The sequence below is a fragment of the Spodoptera frugiperda genome, chromosome 7 (assembly GCF_023101765.2).
Source record: "Spodoptera frugiperda isolate SF20-4 chromosome 7, AGI-APGP_CSIRO_Sfru_2.0, whole genome shotgun sequence".
NCBI lineage: Eukaryota > Metazoa > Arthropoda > Insecta > Lepidoptera > Noctuidae > Spodoptera > Spodoptera frugiperda.
This window is the reverse complement of record NC_064218.1, coordinates 11,371,614-11,393,226: the sequence shown is the minus strand read 5'-3', so window position 1 is coordinate 11,393,226 and position 21,613 is coordinate 11,371,614. Positions and strand designations below refer to the sequence as shown.

Genomic DNA, 21,613 nt, shown 5'->3' with positions numbered 1-21,613 from the left:
CCCTTCCCAGCTTGTTCGTATGAGAACTACTTTCTGCTTTCCAATGACTGATTGGTCGCACGCAGTGACTGGGTCATTGGCTGTTACGTAATACAATACAGGTAATAAACACTTTGTATGTTTTTTACTCCTTCAAATCAAAATTACTTAAGGGATCTGGATGTAATTTGGAATAAGCATAGATTATATAGTCTGGAATACATAGGCTATTTTTTTATCTCCGTTATTATTCACGAGAATGCAGGCGAAGGCGCTGGAAGATGCTAGTTATATCATAAATAGGAGCAGAGTGTACGAGTCTATATACATAATAATATAGATAAATGCATTTGATGATACCGAACAAAAATCTCTGTGAGGAGTATTGTTTCCTAAAAATAAACAAACTGGTTCTGACACAGCCTGTATTCATTCATGTAGACGATCGTGCATTAAGATAAAAATGTTTTACAAAATTATTAAAGATAAGATCTTGCATTCCAAAATAAAATGCCAAATTATTTTTAACTTAATTAATATGCATCTTAAGACTTAAAGTAATTATTTTTACATGGGTTACAAATTACTTTAACACATTACCTTTAACAGTAACCTTTTCTACCCAAAATCGTAGGTATAATTTACCCAAAACCTTTTTATGGGACGTAATAAAAACGAGGAAGACACTTATATTTTGAAGGTATATAACCAGCCATAAACGATCGATAACAAAGTCATCGACCCTAATTTATTCACTATAAAAATAAATAAATTAAAAACTTTATAAAGGTGTAAACACACCTATAAATATTATGTTGTTTAATTGAAGATAATAATTATAAAATAATATCAACTAATATTGTAAATACAAATGTAGGTTAGTTTTATCCCTGGTATAGCGCGGGTCGGAGCAGGAGTAGGAACGGGTTGGTTTTTAGTCAGTAAGAGTTTAACACTCTATCTCGCCTTGTCCAAAGCGGAAGAAGACATTGGATGATTTTCCCTCCTTAGGTAAAAGTTGGTATATAATTCACGACGGACGTTACTCGATATTATCAATACTGAACTGAATGTTTAGTGTAGTCCCGCCCTAGGACGCGTTTTCAGTTTACCACATACGATAAATCATATCAAACATTATAGAGTAGCCAAACTTAATTAAGGTTGCGGTTTCAGTAAGTAAGGAAAAGCGGAAAATAGATATTGATATGATAGAAGTCCTCTAATAATCCACATTATTGTCGTCTTTACTACATTATTCTTGGACATGTTTAAGAAATTCAGTAGAAAAAATTTAATCAGTTAATCTACAGTAGAAAACATGGAATTGAGTGGCTGGCGTAACAACGAACGGAGTATTCGACAGAACAAACTCTAGATAACTGACGCTAGTTAAAAGTGTGAATAGAAAATTGAATCTATCAGTTTGACATAAGCTTTAATATCATTTGTTGTATGTCACTGTCTTACCCATATACATTGATTTTAGAGCTATACGCATCATATTGATCTAACATTAACTCGCCACGCTACCACCTATGACTAACTCAACGCTACGCCTATCACTAAAAACTATCTTTACAATTTTATAGCCATCTACGTAATTACTATCCTATTAACTGTTTATTACCTTTATATAACTTTATCTGTATATAAACCAGGAATAAATGTTACTGCGGTAGTACTGAAACCATAGGCTTATAGTCAATAGTTTTAGTATAGTTAGCGCTAGGTAAGTTTTAAACTTGTGTTATCTAATATTTGTTTAAATGAACATTTCATTTAACTTTCAAATTTAGCTATAAAATCTAATTGGTGACCCGAAATTAGTTTATTTTTAGTGTGAGAGTTTTATTATTATAGAAAAATGTATATTTAAAGAAATTGAATATCTTATTTTAAAAGTAATCCAGTGATCTCCGTTTTTTATGGATGCGCTTGTTACACGTGAAACATCAATAGCTGAAAAATAAACTTTATATTTCGCTTTGTATTAAAATAATACGCGTAAAAAGTGTTTACAAAACCACTGGACAACGTAAATAATAATTTGGAACGATTTCTTTAACTTGCATTTAATAACATTTTTAATTTGTCACAGAAATAGAGAACAAATCAAAATAAAATCAACTTTAATTCCAGGTAACACTTAGTATTTTCCAACAACACAAAATAGAGTACAATCTCCACCATGGAGGCGATATCCCAAGCAGTGGCAAGGTTCACGCGTTCGCGGAACATTCTGAGCATGCTGACGTATTTGAACCTGGCTGCCTATTTATGGCCGCAGCCAGCCAACATGGACATCAAAGGTAAGTTACATTTTCTAAGTTTTTTCTACGGTTCTTAACTTATTACCGTTCGTATTAACCACATCTTCATTCTGATGACGTTATATCAAAATGTAGCTAATATTTACAACGATTATACTAAGACATACCACTACTTAATTTACACACACAGTTAAATTTTCTTTTGAAGTATACGCTTATTAAAAACTAGGGATGATTATCACAATCATCATAAAAAGCGTATGGAGGAAGGCAAATATATTCTTAGTTACTTTTAATTAAATTAAAATCTTCATTTAGATAATTTTTGTTATGTGTTTAATGTTATTATGATTAAGACCTTAAGGTTAAGAGTGCACAGCACATAGTCACAATTTTATTGTAATTTATTAATGTACAGCTTACAAATACATGATTGCGACTATCATTCTGTATTGGACAGATATTATAACAACTGAGGGCAGTTGGAGAGCAAAAATCGTTAGCGCCTTTGTCGAATAGAGTAGTCACCATGACTTAGTCTCTTAGATAAGGCAGAGGGAGTCCATCAAAATAATAGATTTTGGAAACCAAGAACAAAATAATATTTTTCCAGGTGGTGAAAGTTTTGACTTTCTGATCGTGGGAGGCGGGACGGCTGGATGTATAGTTGCAAGTAATCTGGCGCAGATGAACGTCAGTGTCCTTGTCATAGAAGCTGGCTGCCAACCCCCTATTGATACAGAGGTAATTTATGTCTTAAGAAACTAGAAATAAGGCCCACTCTTAGTCTAGCAAGTTATGTTATAAGCCCCATGTAATAGGAGGAGAGCATAATTTTGACATGAAAGGGTGTAAAAGATTTATAAAATTTAATAGTGTATTAGATGATGAAATTAGGTGCCATACAAAATTCAGTGTACAAGAAATATCTTAAAAAATATTTTAAACCAATTATGAGAACACGCTAACAAATAAAAATCACACAAAATGTCAATGCTTGCAAAGTATAATTTATTTATAATTCAAAAATATTATCACATTACATTACAGATCGCAGGATTGTTTCCGTTCTCGAAAAACCGTGAGTTTGATTGGAACTTCACTACTGTAGAAGATTCAACTAAAATATACCACAGAGGAGGAGTGACAGAGGTCGAGCAAGGTAAAGTACTCGGTGGATCATCTATACTTAACTACATGATCTACGGTACTGGTACCTGCAAAGATTATAATGACTGGGCAAATATAACCAATGACTCTAGTTGGACTTACGACAACATATTCCCACTCATTAAAAGAACCGAAAAAGTAATTGATAGACGTATTCTCCAATCACCTGATGTAGCCTACCATGGAACACAGGGTAATATTGCACTGAAAAAGTACCATACTAGCAAAAACGATGGATTCTATGAGTCCTACAAAGAAATGGGATATAAAGTTTTAAACGATATCAACGTGAAAAATCCTATCGGATTTACTCCTGCATATTTCACTATCAGTCAATCCATTAGACAAAGTACAGCCTACGGATTTATAAGACCTGAGAAAGACAACCCTAATTTGAAAGTCATGTACAGATCACTGGTAACAAAAGTTTTGTTTGATGATAACAAACGTGCTACTGGAGTGGAGGTCCTTACAAAAGACGGGGAAACGATAACTTTGTACGCAAACAAAGAGGTAATTGTTACCGCTGGACCAATCAAATCACCTCAGTTGCTTATGCTCTCTGGTATAGGACCACAGGAACAGCTAAAAAACAATAAAATTGAGGTAATTTCTGACCTACCAGTTGGACAAAATCTTCAAGATCAACCAACGAATATCATAGTACACAAAATGGGGGTGGTAGAGCCTACACCACCAAGAGACCCTCATCAATTCCCAGTCAATGTCATGGATGGTAGGGTAGCCATTAACAAATGCCAAAACTATGCAGACTATCAAGTTTTATCAGGAGTTATGACAAATCCAACACTGTTTCTAGAGATCTGTCTCTTCTCGTTCACATTTACTGATGAAGTTTGCGGCCGTATTTTGGAACAAATCTCTGATCATCAAGTGCATTTTATAACGCATAGACTTTTGTATCCTGAATCTCGAGGAGAGGTAAGACTTAATTCTACTAATCCTGAAGACAGTCCCATAATTGATCCAAAGTACTATGCAAATGAGGATGACTTGGAAAAGCACGCTGAATACATTGAGCATTACAATAAAATTGTGAACACGTCTTATTACAAACGACTTAATGCTTCCTTTGTGGACCCTAAACTGGAGTCGTGCGATGGTTTAGAAGTGGGATCTAAAGCTTACTGGAAGTGTTACACAATAGGTATGTCTACTACTCTACACAACTACGTGGGAACCTGCGCAATGGGATCTGTGGTAGATTCCAAGCTTCAAGTGAATGGTGTTAAGAATTTAAGAGTTGCCGATTCCAGTGTTATACCTAAAGTAATTGGGTCCACGGTCCAAGGAGCTGTTATGGTGATTGCACAAAAAGTTAGTGATTTGTTAGAAGAAGAGTACGGTTTGTAGATTCAATAAACACTGATGTAAAAATATTTGTTTACTTTTTTACACTCCTGAAAAAATATATCACTCATTAAATAATCTACAACCCATAACCAATCATGTAGATACAGATGAATGCTATTCTGTCAAAGTGCATAAAAACCAGTTATGGATTATTTAATGTATTTTTGGCTCAACCTTTTAATAATTTGAATCCAGCTAATAGGAGCCGAGGATAGGGGGAACACGCGAAAGTAGCTAGTATATAATAATAGTAAAAAAAAAACCAATGAAGTTAAATCTACCGTAGAGTAGCGCACTCGTACTCTCAATATTGTTGTGATCACTCGCAGTGTAGACAAGCGAGAGCAATATCGCTCAATTGGTTGCAGCCATATTAAGCCAAAGTGCTCTTCCCATACTAAACCTTTATTGGTACTTTGCTACTGTCCTACAAATGAAATTAAAAAGTTTAAAGTTACTATGTGTTTGTTTTCTGTGGGAAATGGAATGAGAGTCACTAAAAGACTGTGTAGTGAAACATTATTTCATATAGATACATTGTGTTTTTGGTCAGATCAGAGGTAGTAATACGAATACTTTGATTTCGACCTCTAATGAGATCTAATTCTATGAATCGTTTTATCACGACACAGAAATATGAAAGTCATTCAATCGTCGTCGTTAAAATCTTTAAAATCATATTTAAGTATGTTAAACTGCAAGGTTGGCGCGGTGGGCTGACCGATCAACCGAAAAACCTTAAATTGCATCTATCTAACAAATAGCAACTGCTATAAAATGTAATTTTTTTCTAGTACCTTACTCAACTTTAAATATTATCCAATATCTACATACTAATTTAAACTGTAGCATAACTACAACCAGTCCTTTGGAATATAAACCAAATAAATTGAATATAACTTACCATAGTTTAGTACAAAACAATATCATACCTCTACAATATTGTCCCCATATACGTGGTTACACATACAGCTATATAAAACCAGTATAAAATGATCTTTGAATGTGCGGAAAAACTATTTAACGAGAGACCATGATAAACTGGTAATTCGTAGCTTGATGGCGCACCTATTTCCCCCGTTATAACTCTGTTATGCTACACTTTATTTCATTAACCGTTGCTCCAAAGCCTCGGTATTAAGCGACATGTAAAGGAATTTCCCAGCCACTCTCCTTGTCAGGTATTTGTTTTAGTTAGCGATAAACAGGATGCTAAGTGAATTTGGTTTAAAATATTTCTATGTGATGGTTTAATTTTCGATCAAAATATTTTCATTATAATAAGCAGGTTATTCAGAAAGTCTACATGATATGTTAACATTTGTTATCCACAAATTGTTGTTCCGGGTCTAGGTGTAATGTGTATGTGAAGTTGTTGTAAACGCACCCACGACATAAGAGAAAATACTAGTGTGGGGCAACGGTTTTTTTGCAATATATACCCATAGGTCGAGTTTTCTTTACGTTTAAAGAGAGTAAAGAATGTAAAACAAGCTGTAACTGAATTGGACAGACTTTCATACCAGACTCTCTTGGTAACCTATTTACTCACAAAGATATATAAGATACATTAGATTTCTTCTCTGAAAGCACTCATTTTTTATTAAGATCTAGTAATGAAGCAGACAAATAGGCAAGTCGCAATAGTAAAAAGTAAACGCATACACTCTTTACTTAGTTAAAACTAAGTTTAGCGTCTATAACTTGTAGATATTCAAAGCGAATACTAGAGCCACAGTTATCTTTTAAACGGATATTTAAAATGATAATGGTCAATAAGGATAAGGATAATAGCTTGACTGTCTCGCTTTTATCTAATTAAACGAAACTATTCAGTGTCGGTATAACACTGCTACAATTTAATATACCTAATAAAAAGTTATCAACAACTTTATATACAACTGAAGTAGACGTTTGATACCATTTTTGTTCTGTGCACTCCATAGCATTTGTTTTCAAAGAGACTAATTTTAAATCCAAATGAAAACTCGTGGAAGACATTTGAAAATAAGTTTTTAAACTGACATGGTCACTAACACTAATATTAGATTCTAATGTTATTTGAAAAGTTGTTGAGAAGAAAATCGTTATAATGGATGCAGCTCAAGCATCGTCATATTTCCGAGGAGTGGAGGACATCTTTAGGATGCTGGCCATCCTGAACTTGACTGCTTACCAATGGCCACATCAAGCATGTGTTCAAGGTAAAGTACATTTATAAAAGAATTGTCTACCATGAAGAAGAGATAAGCTGACACAATAAAAAATTTCCAATTAATTGAATTAAAATTTGAAGAATCCCTTTGTAATTCGAAACTAGTACTTTTCTCCACTATGTTTACGCGGATCAACCGTTATTTTTAATCAATTTAATATGCCTCACGATATTTATAATAATATCTATAGGTAATAATTTCATTATAATGAGATCAACAAAATTCAGTGAGTTATACACTCAGAGACACAGAGGATTTCAATAAACTATTTATTTTATTTACTTATTTATTAATAAAGAGACCAACAGCTTCTGTATACATTTCAATAAGGAACTAGAACGGAACTTATAACAATGGCACTAATAACCTAGGTAATTTTAATTACAGATGGATCAGAGTTTGATTTCATTGTGGTTGGTGGTGGATCTGCAGGATGCTTAGTTGCCAGTAGACTGGTAGAAACCAGAAAAGCTAGTGTGTTACTTATAGAAGCTGGACCATATCCGCCACTGGAGTCAGATGTGAGTATAAAATTTCATTTTTAAACCTTACTAAAAATACTCGTAACAACCCATTCTTTTTGTAAAGGAATACAAGAAAATGTTAAATATTTTTTACATTTCAGATGGCTGGATTATTTCCTTTTCTATCAGAGACTAAGTATGATTGGAATTTCACATCGACTGACAAGGAATTGATTGCCAAGAACCATAAGAATGGTGTTATACACATGTCTTCAGGTAAAATGTTAGGTGGCTCTAGTTCCTTGGGCTACGGAGGCTATATACGAGGGTACCCTCATGATTTCAATGAGTGGGCAGCCATTACTAATGATACATCTTGGTCTTTCAAATCTGTATTACCGTTATTCAAGAAAAACGAAAAGCTAGTTGATCCTAGAATCCTTAAAACAAATCATTATTATGGAACTAAAGGCAAGATAAAAATAGGTAAAGTATATTACAAAAGAAACCGCCCATTCTTCGATGCTTTAGAAGAACTTGGTTATAATTACCATTTAGATATAAACCCGGATCATCCTTTGGGATTCACAAATATTATGTTCACTATGACTGACAATGAGAGGCAAAGTACAGCTCACAAATTCCTAAAACCGCTTAAAAATAATAAAAAATTACACCTCCTTGTAAATACTCTTGCTACAAAGATAATATTTCAAAATAAAACGGCTGTTGGAGTTGAAATATTGACTGAAGATAATAAAACACTTATTGTTAAAGCAAAAAAGGAGGTCATTGTTACATGTGGTAGTATCAAAACACCGCAGTTGCTGATGCTTTCGGGAATTGGGCCGAAAGAAGAATTGAAGGCTAAACACATAGAAGTGATATCCGATTTACCTGTAGGAAAGAACTTTCAAGACCACGTCAACGCCATGCTGGTCTATAAAATGACCAAAAGTTCTTTAGCTAATAATCTCGCTAATCCTAACAAATATCCTTATGTGATATTTGACGGTTATGTTGCCCTTAACAAATCCCAATGCTATGCAGACTATCAAACTATATGTGTTCATTTTGGTCAACCGTTAACGTTTCTTGGTATATGCTCGTTCTATTTCAGTTTTGACGACCAACTTTGTAATACAATACTCAAAGGAGCTGACAACAAGGAAATGTTTATAACATTTATTACTTATCTAAACCCTGAATCAAGAGGAAAGATTCTTTTAAAGAGCACTGATCCTCGAGACAATCCTTTGATCATGCCACGATATTATTCAAAAGAAATAGATATAGAGAAACATGCTTCTTACTTGGCAGACTTTAATCGTATTGTGAACACGACATATTTTAAAGAGGTGGAAGGTGAATTTATAGATCCTCAGTTGAAGGCATGTGAAGGTTTGGAGAGAAATACTATGGAATATTGGAAATGCCATGCTATTGGGACAGCTGATACAGCCCATTATTTTGTTGGTACCTGTTCTATGGGAGCTGTAGTAAATTCTCGATTGCAAGTGTATGGAGTAAAAAGACTGCGCGTCTGTGATGCTAGTGTCATGCCGACCAATGTAAGAGCAGTAAATGGAGCTTCGGTGATGATGATAGTTCGTAAGGCCTCCGACATGATCATTGCTGATTATGGTTTGAAGTAAATTAAAATGTTTTCAATGAATGTTGCTGCGTCTTTTATTTTAACTTTAATTTTTAAGTCTCACCTTTTTATTCTTTACAAAAACAGCAATTAAAAAAAGAATGAAATAGATAATTCGGTAGGTTTTTATTTTATACGCTCTTGACTCAAATAGATAAATTGTAACAATTTTTTTTTAAAAAAATTGTTTGCTTTTATGAAGCTGTTTATCTATTATGCCTACTCCTACACCTTTATGTCCCTTTTCGGGTCTTAAGCAAATGTGAATTGCAGCTAAATCTGTTACCATAAATACACCGTAAGCAGTTCAAGCTAATTTCGACCATAAGCTCCACAGTTAGAGCGTAAGGTCCGCTGCGGGTAACATAATTTCCGACAAACCTATATTTGCTTTTGGAACTGTAGTCGTGTCTAGGGACCGAGCCGCATAGTTAAATTTGTTTTTTAGTGTTTCTATTTTTTGGGATAAAAAGTACCCAGTGTTATGCCCAGGATATTAAAAATAATAAAATTATACCAAGTTTCATAGTAATCGGATGGATAGCTTTTGCTGATGCGTGAACATACAGATAGACAGACAGACAGACAGACAGACAGATATATTTTTTAATTAAATTTTTGGGTTCGTTGTCGACCTAGTAACACTTACACACAGAATTAAACTCTTCTACAGTTTAGATAAACAGCTTTATCAAAAGAAAATTATTTCTCTAAAAAGGAAAAAGAATTGGTACACTTTATCTATTTGCGTCAAAAGTATATAAAATAGAAAACCTGCCGAATTGAAGTGCTGTCAGTAAAGGATACAACATCCAAACTTCATGGTGGCTTTCTTTTGGAAAAACGTTAAGAAGATGACATAAATATTGAATTATCTGAAGAAGGATTTAATGAAATTGTTGGAAAGTAAGCCAAAATCATGAATCCATCAGAAGCGGTGTCGTATTTCAAAGGAGTGGAGCAAATCTTCAATATGGTTGCTCTCCTCAACCTGACTGCATATCAATGGCCGGATCAAGCGTGTGTTCACAGTAAGTATATTTATTATATTGTATATTGATTTTTTTATAGTATAGTCAGTAAACTCAGACGGGTCACTAAACTTGATGGTAAGCAATCGCTGGCGCTTATAGACACTCCGAAACACCAGAGGCGTTACGAGTTGTTGCCGGCCTCTTGGGGTTAGGAATTACAGGGTTGGTGGTGCATCGGGGATTAGGAAGAGTGGGCCTCCGGTTACCTCACTCACTCAACAAAATACAACGCAAGCGTTGTCTCACGTCGGTTTTCTGTGAGGCCGTGGTATCACTCCGGTCGAGTTGGCCCATTCGTGGCGAAACATGGCTCTCCCACAAAAAATGTGTATTGTGAGTTTATTTCATTAATCTAAATGTTTTGTGACCCTGCCAAATAGATTTCCTGCCGTTGATAATAATAATAACACGAACCAAATTGTTTTATTACTGGATCTTTAATTAATTGGCTGCATCAATTGTATTTTGTATGTATTTTTTGCGTTCTTTATCAATACCTACCTAAAAAGCAATTTGTTTTCCAAAAAAACGTATTAACACTTCATCAATTAATTTGATAGTGGTTAGCTGAACTGTATATAAAAGTAAGACTTACCGAATTGTGCATCTCATTATTATTCCAAGCTATAAGAAAAGAGTTTATTTTGTGACCGTAATGGTAGCTTAGTTTTAATACTATGAAAGTTGACTTACTGGGAATTGGTAAAAGAAGGAATTAAAAAAGTGATTGGAAAGAAAATCTGAATCATGGATGCCGCTTCAGCAGTGTCCTATTACAAAGGAGTGGAGCAAATCTTCAATATGGTTGCGCTCCTCAACCTGACTGCATATCAATGGCCTGATCAGGCGTGTGTTCATAGTAAAGTATCTTAGTTTATTTTATTTACTTATTACACAATAATGTTTTCTTTTTTACACACGATAAGCAACCTACAGTCTGTTAAAATTTAGTCGATATTCGATTGAAAATGATGTAATATCTTTTGAAAAAAGACAGTATGAGCTATTGCCGTCTTTGGCATCATAATACAACAATTTCAAAGTAATTTTACTTACATATAGAAATGTATTATTTTTTATGGTATAAGCCGCTAAATGAACTAATAGATCTGGTGTGTCACCACAGTTACAAGTGTATTGCCGGCCTTTTGGGGGTTAAGAATTTAAGAGTTGTTGGGAAACCGGGGATTGTGAAGGGGAATTTGTCACTAAGGGCGGTAATTATATTGACAAGTTACTAAAGGGTGGTAATACAGTGTAGTCCCTTTAGTACGACTTCGCATATAGCGACCAACCGTTTTTAGCGACGAAAGTTTAGGCATTTGTTTGGTTTTAGTATAAACTTGCATTAATAGACATTCGTTTATTACGACTCCGCTTACAACGACCAACCGCTTTTAACGACCGAATTTCACACATAATTGTCCGGTTACAACGACAAAACGACGAGCGTTGCCGTGTTTACAAATAATTCATAGAAAATAATGAAATAAATGATTAGCTATCTCAACTATCGCCCCCGCGCGCGCCTCTGATTGGAAATTGACTGTTTATTTTATGGCAGTACGTATTTGTAGGTAAATCAAGTGACGCGATAAAACGCGAATAAAACCAGAAATAAACAAAAATTACAGACCATTTGCATTAAATTTAAAGTTGTTAGAATAGATTTACACTTCCATATAAGAAAGCGGTACATTATGTACGTACATTACACATCCTTACATAATTTGAATAATTAATAAATAACTATTTTGATTAAAATGAGTTTTTTTATCTGCTCATCACCTAAACGGGCATTTAACTGTAATATTTGTTACATAATTATATAAAAAGAAACTTTTTTCTGTTCGTTTAATACGACTTCCGGTTAGTACGACGTAATGTCACCGGTCCCTTGGTAGTCGTTATAACCGGATTCTACTGTATTATAATTTCAGATGGATCCGAGTTTGACTTTATCGTGGTAGGCGGTGGATCAGCAGGATGTATAGTTGCTAGCCAACTTGTGAAAACAGGGCGAGCCAGTGTGTTGCTTATAGAAGCTGGACCATACCCTCCCTTGGAGTCTGATGTGAGTGTATTTTACCTGAACTGTAACAAAAATTATGATCCACTTTCCTTGTATCTAGTAATTTCGATGTTATTCTTATTTTTTTCAATTAATATATCGATTATTGTTGTGTTTCAGTTGGCTGGATTATATCCGTACCTAAAAGATAGCAGATACGACTGGAACTTCACATCAACTGAAAACGAATTAATTGGAGAGTACCACACCAAAGATGTCGTACACATGTCTCAAGGCAAAATGCTAGGAGGTTCCAGTTCTCTAGGCTTTGGCTGCTACAGGCGAGGATACCCTCATGACTACAATGAATGGGCAGCCATCACCAATGATACATCCTGGTCCTATAAATCTATAGCTCCATTATTAAAACAGAATGAAAAGCTAGTCGATCCAAGACTCCTCAAATCAAACCACTATTATGGAACAAAAGGTAACATAAAGTTGGGTAAAGAATATTACGAAAGAAATCGTCCGTATTTCAAGGCATTAGAAGAAATTGGTTATGAATACCATTTAGATGTGAATCCGGATCATCCTCTTGGATTCACTAATCTTATGTTCACTATAGGTGATGAAGTTCGACAAACGCCAGCTCATAAATTCTTAAAACCTCTTAAAAATAATAAAAAATTGCACCTACTTGTAAATACATTAGCTACCAAAATTATATTTGATGAGAAGAAAACGGCTGTTGGAGTTGAAATATTGACTGAAAATAATGAAAAAGTTACTGTTAAAGCAAGAAAAGAAGTTATAGTCACGTGTGGTAGTATCAAGACACCGCAGTTGTTGATGCTTTCGGGAATCGGACCGAAGAAAGAGTTGGAAGATAAAGGCATAGATGTAATAGCGGATTTGCCAGTAGGAAAGAATTTCCAAGACCACGTCAACAGTCTTTTATTCTATAAAATGACAAAAAGTTCTTTAGCAATGAATCTTGGTGATCCACACAAATATCCTTACGTGATATTTGATGGCTATGTCGCTCTCAACAAGTCTCAATGCTACCCAGACTACGAAACGATTTGCATTCATTTTGGAGAATCACTTACATTTTTGGGCTTGTGTGCATTTGTTTTCAGTTACGATTATAAGATTTGCGATGCTATAAACAAGGCAGCTGACAATAAGGAAATATTTATGACATTTGTCACTTATTTGAATCCTGAATCGAGAGGAGAGATTCGTTTAAAGAGCACTGATCCTCGAGACGATCCTTTAATTATGCCACGATACTATTCAAATGAAATCGATATAGAGAAACATGCATCTTACTTAGCAGATTTCAATCGTATTGTAAACACGACATATTTCAAAAAGGTTGAAGGTGAATTGATTGATCCTCAGTTGAAGTCATGTGAAGGGCTGGAGAAAAATAGTATGGAATATTGGAAATGCTATACCCTTGGAATGGCAGATACAGCTCATTACTTTGTCGGCACTTGTTCGATGGGAGCTGTTGTAAATTCGAGACTGCAAGTGTATGGTGTCAAGAAGCTACGAATTTCTGATGCGAGTGTTATGCCGACTAATGTAAGGGCATTGACTGAAGCATCAGTAATGGCTATAGCTCGTAAAGCTTCAAATATGATCATTAAAGATTATGGATTACGATGAAACGTATGGATTCAATACGTTCAAATTTTTTTCCAAAGTCCATGGACAACACTGCTGTGTTTTGATGAATAAATATAAACTATGTTTTAATTTGATTTTCTTTTGAATATACTTTACTAAATACATTAAAATTGTTCGTTTTATTTTAGTTTTTAAGCATGGTAATTTCTATTAGTCACAAGTGGATACCAAATAGAAGACCGATAAAACCAATTAATTTAATCTATCAATCATATTTATTTCACTTTCCTCAATTATGCTACATAAAAAAATGTGTCTATTACAAATTTTCAGTTGGTATTTCTAGTTATCTTGTCAAAATTATTCGATTAATGATAATTTTCCCCATTCTGTTAAGTTTATAATAAAAGGGTCTATGTAATTACGGTACCCTTTTCCTTTTCTCCTTCATTGATATTCCAAATATTAAGTTATTTATCAATCCCAATATTTCTTCCTTATATACTAGGAAATGACTTTACATTGAGATTTTCTCTATTTTACAAACACAAACACACAGCCTTGAATCGAAACCGTCTATCTTGGTTCGTTGTCAAATGGTAAAAAAGTTTTGACCTAATTAATAAGGCACCTACAATTTTTAACCGCTTATTTTAACACCAATTTTTTATTATATTTAATTTTCCAAACGTTTTATGATACTCTTGATGTTATCTATATAAAACTCTTTATGAGACATGAAACTATTTCACTAACGTCATAGTTTAAAATTTAATTAAAAAAAGACTCGTGTATCATTGAAAATTCCATTAGCCCAATTTAATTCTAATTCGTTATCGTTACAGAAGAAACAAAATGTCAATTCTTTAAAAAAAAATGCATACATGAGCCTTATATAAAAGGAGTAGGTAGGTAATCAGCAGTCTTGTTTTGACTACCTTTTAGAAATGTCTTAGAATTGTTTTTGAAGTAAAGATTAAATGATGACAAGTTTATAATTATTTGAGTAATCAAATGACAAACGCAACTTAATATTGTTATTGTATTCAAATCGTTTTGTTTCTCTGGAGTTAGTTTCAAATATGAATTCGTCTAGCGTCGTTTCTTATATAACACAAGTCGAGAACGTTTTCCGACTGCTTTCTCTACTCAATCTTACTGCATACGAGTGGCCGAAGCAAGCGTGCGTTAAAGGTAAGTAGGTACTCTATCTTTTATTTTAATTAAGGATTTCAAAGATAAGTTATTTCTATAAAATAGCGGCAAATGTGGGCCGTGTGTATTCATTTTCTGCCTGTGGCCTTAATACTTAATCTTAAAATTATTGTAATACCAGCATAATACTAGTGTAAGATTTTTTTCTGCTTATCTTTTTTAATAAGTTGGTTCAGCTGTTTCTGAGATTTACGCTTCGCAACACATTAAGCGATTCATTTTCGTATTATAGATTGGATTTGATGATACATTTCATTAAAATTAATAATCTCAATATTGCTTAAATTGATCTAGAAATAAATGCAACTCTTTATACTCAATTACTCAGTCACCAATCAGACATGTAACTAACGTCAGACTGAAAAGTAATTACAGTGAATATAAAAAATAATGTTTTTTTTTTTTTAGATGGATCAACGTTTGACTTTATAGTAGTAGGCGGTGGAACTGCAGGGTGTCTACTTGCTAGTAGACTTGTGGAGACAGGGCGGGCCAGTGTATTGCTCATAGAAGCTGGAACATACCCGCCTTTAGAGTCAGATGTAAGCATGTCCATACATTTTGCTTTTAAACAATAGAATAGCTACTTAAACGAAAAAGACGATGTCACTAAGAATTTCGTTAATATCTGTACTTAACTAAATATTCATAATTGTTTTAATATTGCAGATGGCAGGCTTATTTCCTTATCTAAAAGACAGTAAGTATGATTGGAACTTCACATCAACTAAAGATGGTATATCTGAAAAATATCACAGAGGCAATGTCATACACATGTCACAAGGAAAAATGTTGGGTGGTTCCAGTTCCTTAGGCTTCGGATGCTATGGGCGAGGATATCCACACGATTTCAATAACTGGGCAGACATAACGAATGATCCAAATTGGTCCTACAAGTCTGTCTTAAGATCATTCCAAAAGATTGAGAAACTCATCGATGAAAGAATCCTTAAAGTAAAGAATTATTACGGAACCAAAGGAAGAATTGAAATTACAAAAGAGTATTACAAAAGGAATCGTCCTTATTTCGATGCTCTTGAAGAAATGGGTTATAAGTATCACTTAGATATAAATCCGGATCATCCCACTGGATTCACTAATGTCATGTTTAGTATCGGTGATGAATTACGACAAACGACTGCTCAAAAGTACTTAAGACCTCTCAAGCATAACAAAAAGTTACACTTGCTTATAAACACGTTAGCTACCAAAATTGTTTTCGATGATAATAAAACTGCGGTTGGCGTAGAAATATTGACGGAAAACAATGAAATAATTACCGTTCGAGCAAAAAAAGAGGTTATAGTTACAGCTGGTAATATCAAGTCACCGCATCTACTGATGCTTTCGGGTATCGGACCGAAAGAAGAATTGGAAGCTAAGAATATCACAGTGATATCTGATTTGCCTGTAGGTAAAAACTTCCAAGACCACGTCAACAGTATGTTGGTTTACAAGATGACAAAAAGTTCTCATGCACACAGTCTCGGCGATCCTAATAAATATCCGTATGTAGTATTTGTTGGCTATCCTGCTTTAAACAAAACCCAATGCTACCCAGACTATCAAACAATTAACGCACACTTTGGAGACAGTTTAACATTCTTAGCCATATGCGCATTCTTCTTTAGTTTCGACGACACATTTTGCGATTCATTTAACGAAGGCGCTGATGGCAAAGAAATATTCTTGACATTCATTACTTACTTGAACCCTTTATCGCGAGGAGAGATTCTCCTGAACAGTGCAGACCCTCAAGACTATCCTTTGATCATCCCAGGTTATTATTCGAATCCGATAGATATAGAGAAACATGCAACTTATTTGGCTGACTTTAATCGTATAGTGAATACTACATACTTCAAGGCGGTTGATGGTGAATTTGTCGATCCTAAGTTGAAGGCTTGTGATGGTCTAGAGAGAGGTACTATGGAATATTGGAAGTGTCATGCTGTTGAAACTTCAGATACAGCACATTACTTTGTTGGTACTTGTGCTATGGGCACTGTTTTAGATTCAAAGCTTCGAGTAAATGGTGTCAAGAAATTACGTGTTTGTGACGCCAGTGCTATGCCGAACAATATCAGAGATTTCACCCAGGCGTCTGTAATGATGATAGCTTATAAAGCTGCTGATATGATTATTGAAGATTATGACTTGAAATAACAATGTATTAAATAAATACTGTTTGTCATATAGTTTCTTTTTTTATTTGATCGATCGACGTTTGGCCATTAACTCACCTAGTCGTAAGCGATGATGCGGACCAACAATTGGGTACCATAAGCAAAATATTCATTCGAGTCTTGAAGACACTTTATTTAAATTTGAGTACGAACCTAATTAGGACCTTGTTACGAGTATCATAGAGCTTAATTTGATACAAATAAATGAATGCCATTAAATAATCTTTTATGTTTTTCACAATAAATTGTCTGCTATCAAATACAATGTAAAATTTCCATTTCAATAGCACGCATGTCTTGTTGAACGAGTTCGTTATCGATAATTTAAAAATTACCATTGGTCCTACTTTTATTTTTTCCGAAGTATTCGTGTTATTTATGTTAATTTAGTTTTTTGTTTTATGTCATCGACATCTGCAAAATTCAGTTTGTGTGAGGGGATATAATTGAATACAGGTTGCAAGCGATGGTTATCTTTAAAAATAAAAACCTTATATGAATCTATAACAGAGAACATATAAGAGCAAATTATTGTATCATTGTTCTACTAGTAACAAGAAAATGTTGAAGCAAAAATAAAACGATTGATAATTGTCTCGACATCGCGTCGTCGGCAGTATGCCTAATTAATTCCACGTCACAAATAAATTGCCAAAAGATAACAGAAAGCAGTAACGTTTTTATTATTATAGTTCTTTATTCAAATTAAATTTGAATAACGTCTCGAAAACGTTATTAAAATACGGACCATTGTCTCATCTTGAACGAACATTAAAATTCCAAAGCTGAGCCTTCATAATTTATTACCGAACCACCAAATATTGAAGATGGCACTTCATTTAAGAACAAAAGAAGCGAAACTTTCGCAAAATTATAACACAAAGACACAAATCTCTGAAGAAATCATAAACAAGTCATCATTTATGGTGATTCGGGGGTATCAGATATCATTTTTCTCAAAGACTTTTAGACTCTTAGTCGATAAATTTTTCCTTGACAACCGCAAATTTGATATTATTAGAAATGAGAGATGCTTGCTCGTGTAAAAGCTTCGAGCAATTATTAACGGGCCATCTTATAATTACTTTGGCACGGGAAAAACAAAGCATGGATTTACGCCCCTATACATATAATTGTGATCTTCAGAAATAAGAATCGAGCCATCCTTTTTGTTCGTATAATGCTGATACATTTCTGATTTAGTTGGTACGTTTGTTTTATTTATAAGTTATTTTCTTTTCCTCGCAAGTCGAGATATTCCCGGCGGTACCGATACTTTTATTGATACCGTTTGAACGAAACATAACTTGTGCATTCTCGTGGAAGTAGTGACCGCCTCTAGCCTAGAAACTATAAGGAAATAGTTACTCGTTCCCTGAGAATCTGAGTTTTGATATTTATAGTTTGTGAAATTCGTTTGGCATTTGTGAAGTTTTATTTGAAATACTTTAACACAGCTAACTTGATGTTGAGTTCTTGTGGATTTGAAATAAATATATAGGTGCTGGTTATTTTGAAAGTTTTGTACGTCTAAATTAGATACTAATAGCTAACTAGAGGAAATTAGAGTAGACTGTCACGGCCTGTCAATAACTGAAGAAATGTATGATCACACCTTTTTATTCCCGAAAGAGAAGGCAGAGGTGCACATTACGACACGTAATGTCACTGTACAATGTACACCCACTTTTCGCCGTTTGTATTATAAGAGTGAGTCTATTGTCATATACTGGGAACAATTCCACGCTCTTTGTTACTACTGAGAAACTTTCGAAAGACCAAAAAAAAGCCCAGTACTGCTTTGCCCGAGCCGGGAATCAAACCCTAGCCCAGCAGTCCCTCTTGCGACCACTCGACCAACGAGGCAGTCGACCAAAGACCAAGATTAAGTATATAATATGATTTTTCATAAACAGACCCACAAAAGATTACATTTTACAATTACTCCCAAGCTACCAGCAATAACAATAGCCATCACGACATTACTTTGAAACTGATGTAATAAGTACTCTTAACCCAATTTCCACTTCAGAATCCCATCACCAAAGATCCATTTAATTTAATTCAATGTATAAAATCCTAACAAACTTGTTTTAGCAAATTAAAATAAACGTTAAGGGGAGCACATTTAATTAAGGGGCGTGGAATAAGATATTAAAATTCACTTCTAAATTGTGTTAAAGATTGAACGAGATTGATTGTGAAGAAAACGGAAAAACAACGAGGGTGGGAATTGCAAAGCAATTTGATCTTTGATTAAAATTTATTTGTTTGCATAGGGACAGAGCTGTAATGTCCCTGAGGCTAGGGCTCCAGTAGAGCTGTTTGCTTACTTAGCAGATTACCGGGGCTCTGGCTCGACGAGTAGCAGTAGGAACGCCTTAATTTTAAGTCAATAAGAGTCTGACACTTCCTATCACATAGCCTAAAGAGGAAGAAGGCAATGGATGATTTCCCCCTTAAAAAACCCTAGGGACTTGTCTAGTTTGTTCCACTATGTAACTTGGCGCCCTAAACACTTGCTTAGGGCGCTAGGTGACACAAGGGCACCGCATCGGTTGGCATGGACACCCAAAGCAATAGAGCGTTACAAGTACGTGGCCGGTCTTTTGGGGGGATAGGAATTTAAGGGTTGTTGGGAAATCAGAGATTGGGAAGGGGGGTAATTGGGCCTCCGGTAACCTTACTCACACACCGAAATCCAACGCAAACGTTGTTTCACGCCGGTTTCTGTGAGGCCGTGGTATTACTCCGGTCGAGCCAATTACATAAACAATTAACAATCTCACCTGGCAAAAAAATACAAGCAATATAATTTCAACGCCATATTTTTCTGCTTATTACAAACCACGTTCCATTATCACTTAGCATAATTACCTTAAAGGAAGAAACAAAGGTGTTTCCACTTTCAGTTCACATAAAGACGATAGAAACCAGACCTCTAATGTAATAGCTTAACAAAAGGTACACGAGTAACATTATACTAAAAAGATTAAAAAGAAAAATACCCAAAAAAAAATTAAAAAAGAAAAGTTTTCTGCAAACAAATGATCCTAATATCACACAAATGGCAGACTATTATATCTTACAAGTATCTATAAAATTTCTCTTAGATTATAAATACTAAAAGCTGTTAGAGGATAATAGTCTCTACTATCATTTACACAGAATACAATTTGTGGTAATATAACTTTCTAGGTTAAGATGATGAATGATAAATGGTATTGGAGGAAAAACATCTTTTGTGGGAGATTAACAGTATTTTTTCCATTATATGATTTGATATAATATTTCATGGCTATTTTTAGGATTACAAATAACATATTATTTTAGTTATATAACTAAAAATAAATAAGGATCAATGATACCTGCCTAATTGCGCAAAGACCGCCCAGCAACTGTTTAACTAGTAACTGCAGACTACCTAGCAGGCTATTGGCGCTCCAGCTCGAAAAGCAAAGTAGGAACGAGGTGGTCTTTATTTAGTAAGAGTCTGATAGTCCCTCTCGCCTCGCCCAATGCGGGAAAACTCATTGGATGATTTTTCCCTCTCAAAAAAGCAACTGTTCTACTCGCAATGTAACATACCGGTAAATCATTTTAATTATTGTAGAGCTTTGATGATGATAATTTAATGTGTTACTCTACTTTCATACACCTAAAATTGTTTTATGGCAACGCCAACTTTTATCCAAATATATCATGATTCCCACATAATGAAAATCGTTCCTATACTCATATACCAGATACAAACAAATCTACATTTCGTGCTATAACTGATAAACTTTCGAAAAAACCTCAAATACACTTTGGCTGATCCACAAATCGACCTTGACACCATTTCAATCATCACACTCATGTTGAAATAACAATACTCACTAGTGGTAAAATAAAATGGGTAGGCTGGAATCCTATGGATCAATCTTTGTCCAGGCCGCAATCTGAGAGACGTTGGCCCATACATCACTAGTTGCGCCCTTGTTTACCCAAACAGATTCCTTACATAACATTCGGACGAGCGATACGTTTTTGTTATACGAATGAATTGGAGTTTATTTAAGAAGTATGTGAAAGTACTATGATTGTGACTACGGAGTAAGATATTAAATTCGTTCTTTGCGTTGAGTAAATCATTATTTTTATTTTGGGGGCTCTGGGGCTCCGGATCGAAATGTATGAGTAGAAACAGGTTGGTTTTTAGTCAGTAAGAGTCTGGCACTTTCTGGTATTGTATGATTTTCTCCCATCAAAAAAGCATATAATTATCTTTAAAATAAACAATGAATAACTTACCTAAATCATGACGGTTCATCAGCCAGTATATACCTGAAAAAAGAAACCAGAATAATAAGTTTCAATAGAATCTTTGTATTGCGTGTTTACTGTCGAATAAATGCTA

The 21,613-nt window shown here is 34.5% G+C and overlaps 5 protein-coding genes across 8 annotated transcripts in view; 4 read left to right on the top strand and 1 right to left on the bottom strand.

The window, feature by feature from the left end:
- The window catches only part of LOC118265753 (zwei Ig domain protein zig-8), a 215,959-nt gene that overhangs the window by 124,928 nt on the left and 69,418 nt on the right, over positions 1 to 21,613 (bottom strand). For 2 of the 3 annotated variants that reach the window (XM_050695126.1, XM_050695128.1), the window contains one exon: positions 21,508 to 21,540. The exons of the other annotated variant lie outside the window; for it this stretch is intronic. The gene's annotated coding sequence lies outside the window, so the exon portion shown is untranslated. The remainder of the gene's footprint in view (positions 1 to 21,507; positions 21,541 to 21,613) is intronic. 3 annotated transcript variants of the gene reach the window in all.
- LOC118266266 (ecdysone oxidase-like) lies at positions 1,664 to 4,822 on the top strand. Its single transcript, XM_035579666.2, has 4 exons — positions 1,664 to 1,711; positions 2,122 to 2,291; positions 2,866 to 2,996; positions 3,303 to 4,822. The coding sequence occupies exons 2-4, from the start codon at positions 2,171 to 2,173 to the stop codon at positions 4,794 to 4,796; spliced, it is 1,746 nt and encodes a 581-aa protein (XP_035435559.2). The 5' UTR covers positions 1,664 to 1,711; positions 2,122 to 2,170; the 3' UTR covers positions 4,797 to 4,822.
- On the top strand, positions 6,822 to 9,142 carry LOC118266253 (ecdysone oxidase-like). The gene is made up of 3 exons (XM_035579653.2): positions 6,822 to 7,000; positions 7,400 to 7,533; positions 7,638 to 9,142. Exons 1-3 carry the CDS (start codon positions 6,889 to 6,891, stop codon positions 9,129 to 9,131), a joined length of 1,740 nt encoding a protein of 579 aa, XP_035435546.2. The 5' UTR covers positions 6,822 to 6,888; the 3' UTR covers positions 9,132 to 9,142.
- LOC118265752 (ecdysone oxidase-like) lies at positions 9,915 to 13,983 on the top strand. 2 transcript variants are annotated; one of them, XM_035578872.2, is made up of 3 exons: positions 9,915 to 10,161; positions 12,105 to 12,238; positions 12,356 to 13,983. In XM_035578872.2, exons 1-3 carry the CDS (start codon positions 10,050 to 10,052, stop codon positions 13,850 to 13,852), a joined length of 1,743 nt encoding a protein of 580 aa, XP_035434765.2. In that variant the 5' UTR covers positions 9,915 to 10,049; the 3' UTR covers positions 13,853 to 13,983. The 2 variants fall into 2 exon arrangements, with proteins under 2 accessions (XP_035434765.2, XP_035434764.2); XM_035578871.2 differs by lacking the exon at positions 9,915 to 10,161 and adding an exon at positions 10,776 to 11,023.
- Positions 14,750 to 17,226, top strand: LOC118265751 (ecdysone oxidase-like). The gene is made up of 3 exons (XM_035578869.2): positions 14,750 to 15,007; positions 15,437 to 15,570; positions 15,698 to 17,226. Exons 1-3 carry the CDS (start codon positions 14,896 to 14,898, stop codon positions 17,192 to 17,194), a joined length of 1,743 nt encoding a protein of 580 aa, XP_035434762.2. The 5' UTR covers positions 14,750 to 14,895; the 3' UTR covers positions 17,195 to 17,226.

Coding starts and splice junctions, on each gene's coding strand:
- LOC118266253 (XM_035579653.2), top strand. CDS start 6,889: ATGGATGCAGCTCAAGCATCGTCATATTTCCGAGGAGTGGAGGACATC. Junction 7,001..7,399: donor ACATCAAGCATGTGTTCAAG/GTAAAGTACATT, acceptor TTTTAATTACAG/ATGGATCAGAGTTTGATTTC. Junction 7,534..7,637: donor ATCCGCCACTGGAGTCAGAT/GTGAGTATAAAA, acceptor TTTACATTTCAG/ATGGCTGGATTATTTCCTTT.
- LOC118265751 (XM_035578869.2), top strand. CDS start 14,896: ATGAATTCGTCTAGCGTCGTTTCTTATATAACACAAGTCGAGAACGTT. Junction 15,008..15,436: donor GAAGCAAGCGTGCGTTAAAG/GTAAGTAGGTAC, acceptor TTTTTTTTTTAG/ATGGATCAACGTTTGACTTT. Junction 15,571..15,697: donor ACCCGCCTTTAGAGTCAGAT/GTAAGCATGTCC, acceptor TTAATATTGCAG/ATGGCAGGCTTATTTCCTTA.
- LOC118266266 (XM_035579666.2), top strand. CDS start 2,171: ATGGAGGCGATATCCCAAGCAGTGGCAAGGTTCACGCGTTCGCGGAAC. Junction 2,292..2,865: donor AGCCAACATGGACATCAAAG/GTAAGTTACATT, acceptor ATATTTTTCCAG/GTGGTGAAAGTTTTGACTTT. Junction 2,997..3,302: donor AACCCCCTATTGATACAGAG/GTAATTTATGTC, acceptor ATTACATTACAG/ATCGCAGGATTGTTTCCGTT.
- LOC118265752 (XM_035578872.2), top strand. CDS start 10,050: ATGAATCCATCAGAAGCGGTGTCGTATTTCAAAGGAGTGGAGCAAATC. Junction 10,162..12,104: donor GGATCAAGCGTGTGTTCACA/GTAAGTATATTT, acceptor TTATAATTTCAG/ATGGATCCGAGTTTGACTTT. Junction 12,239..12,355: donor ACCCTCCCTTGGAGTCTGAT/GTGAGTGTATTT, acceptor GTTGTGTTTCAG/TTGGCTGGATTATATCCGTA.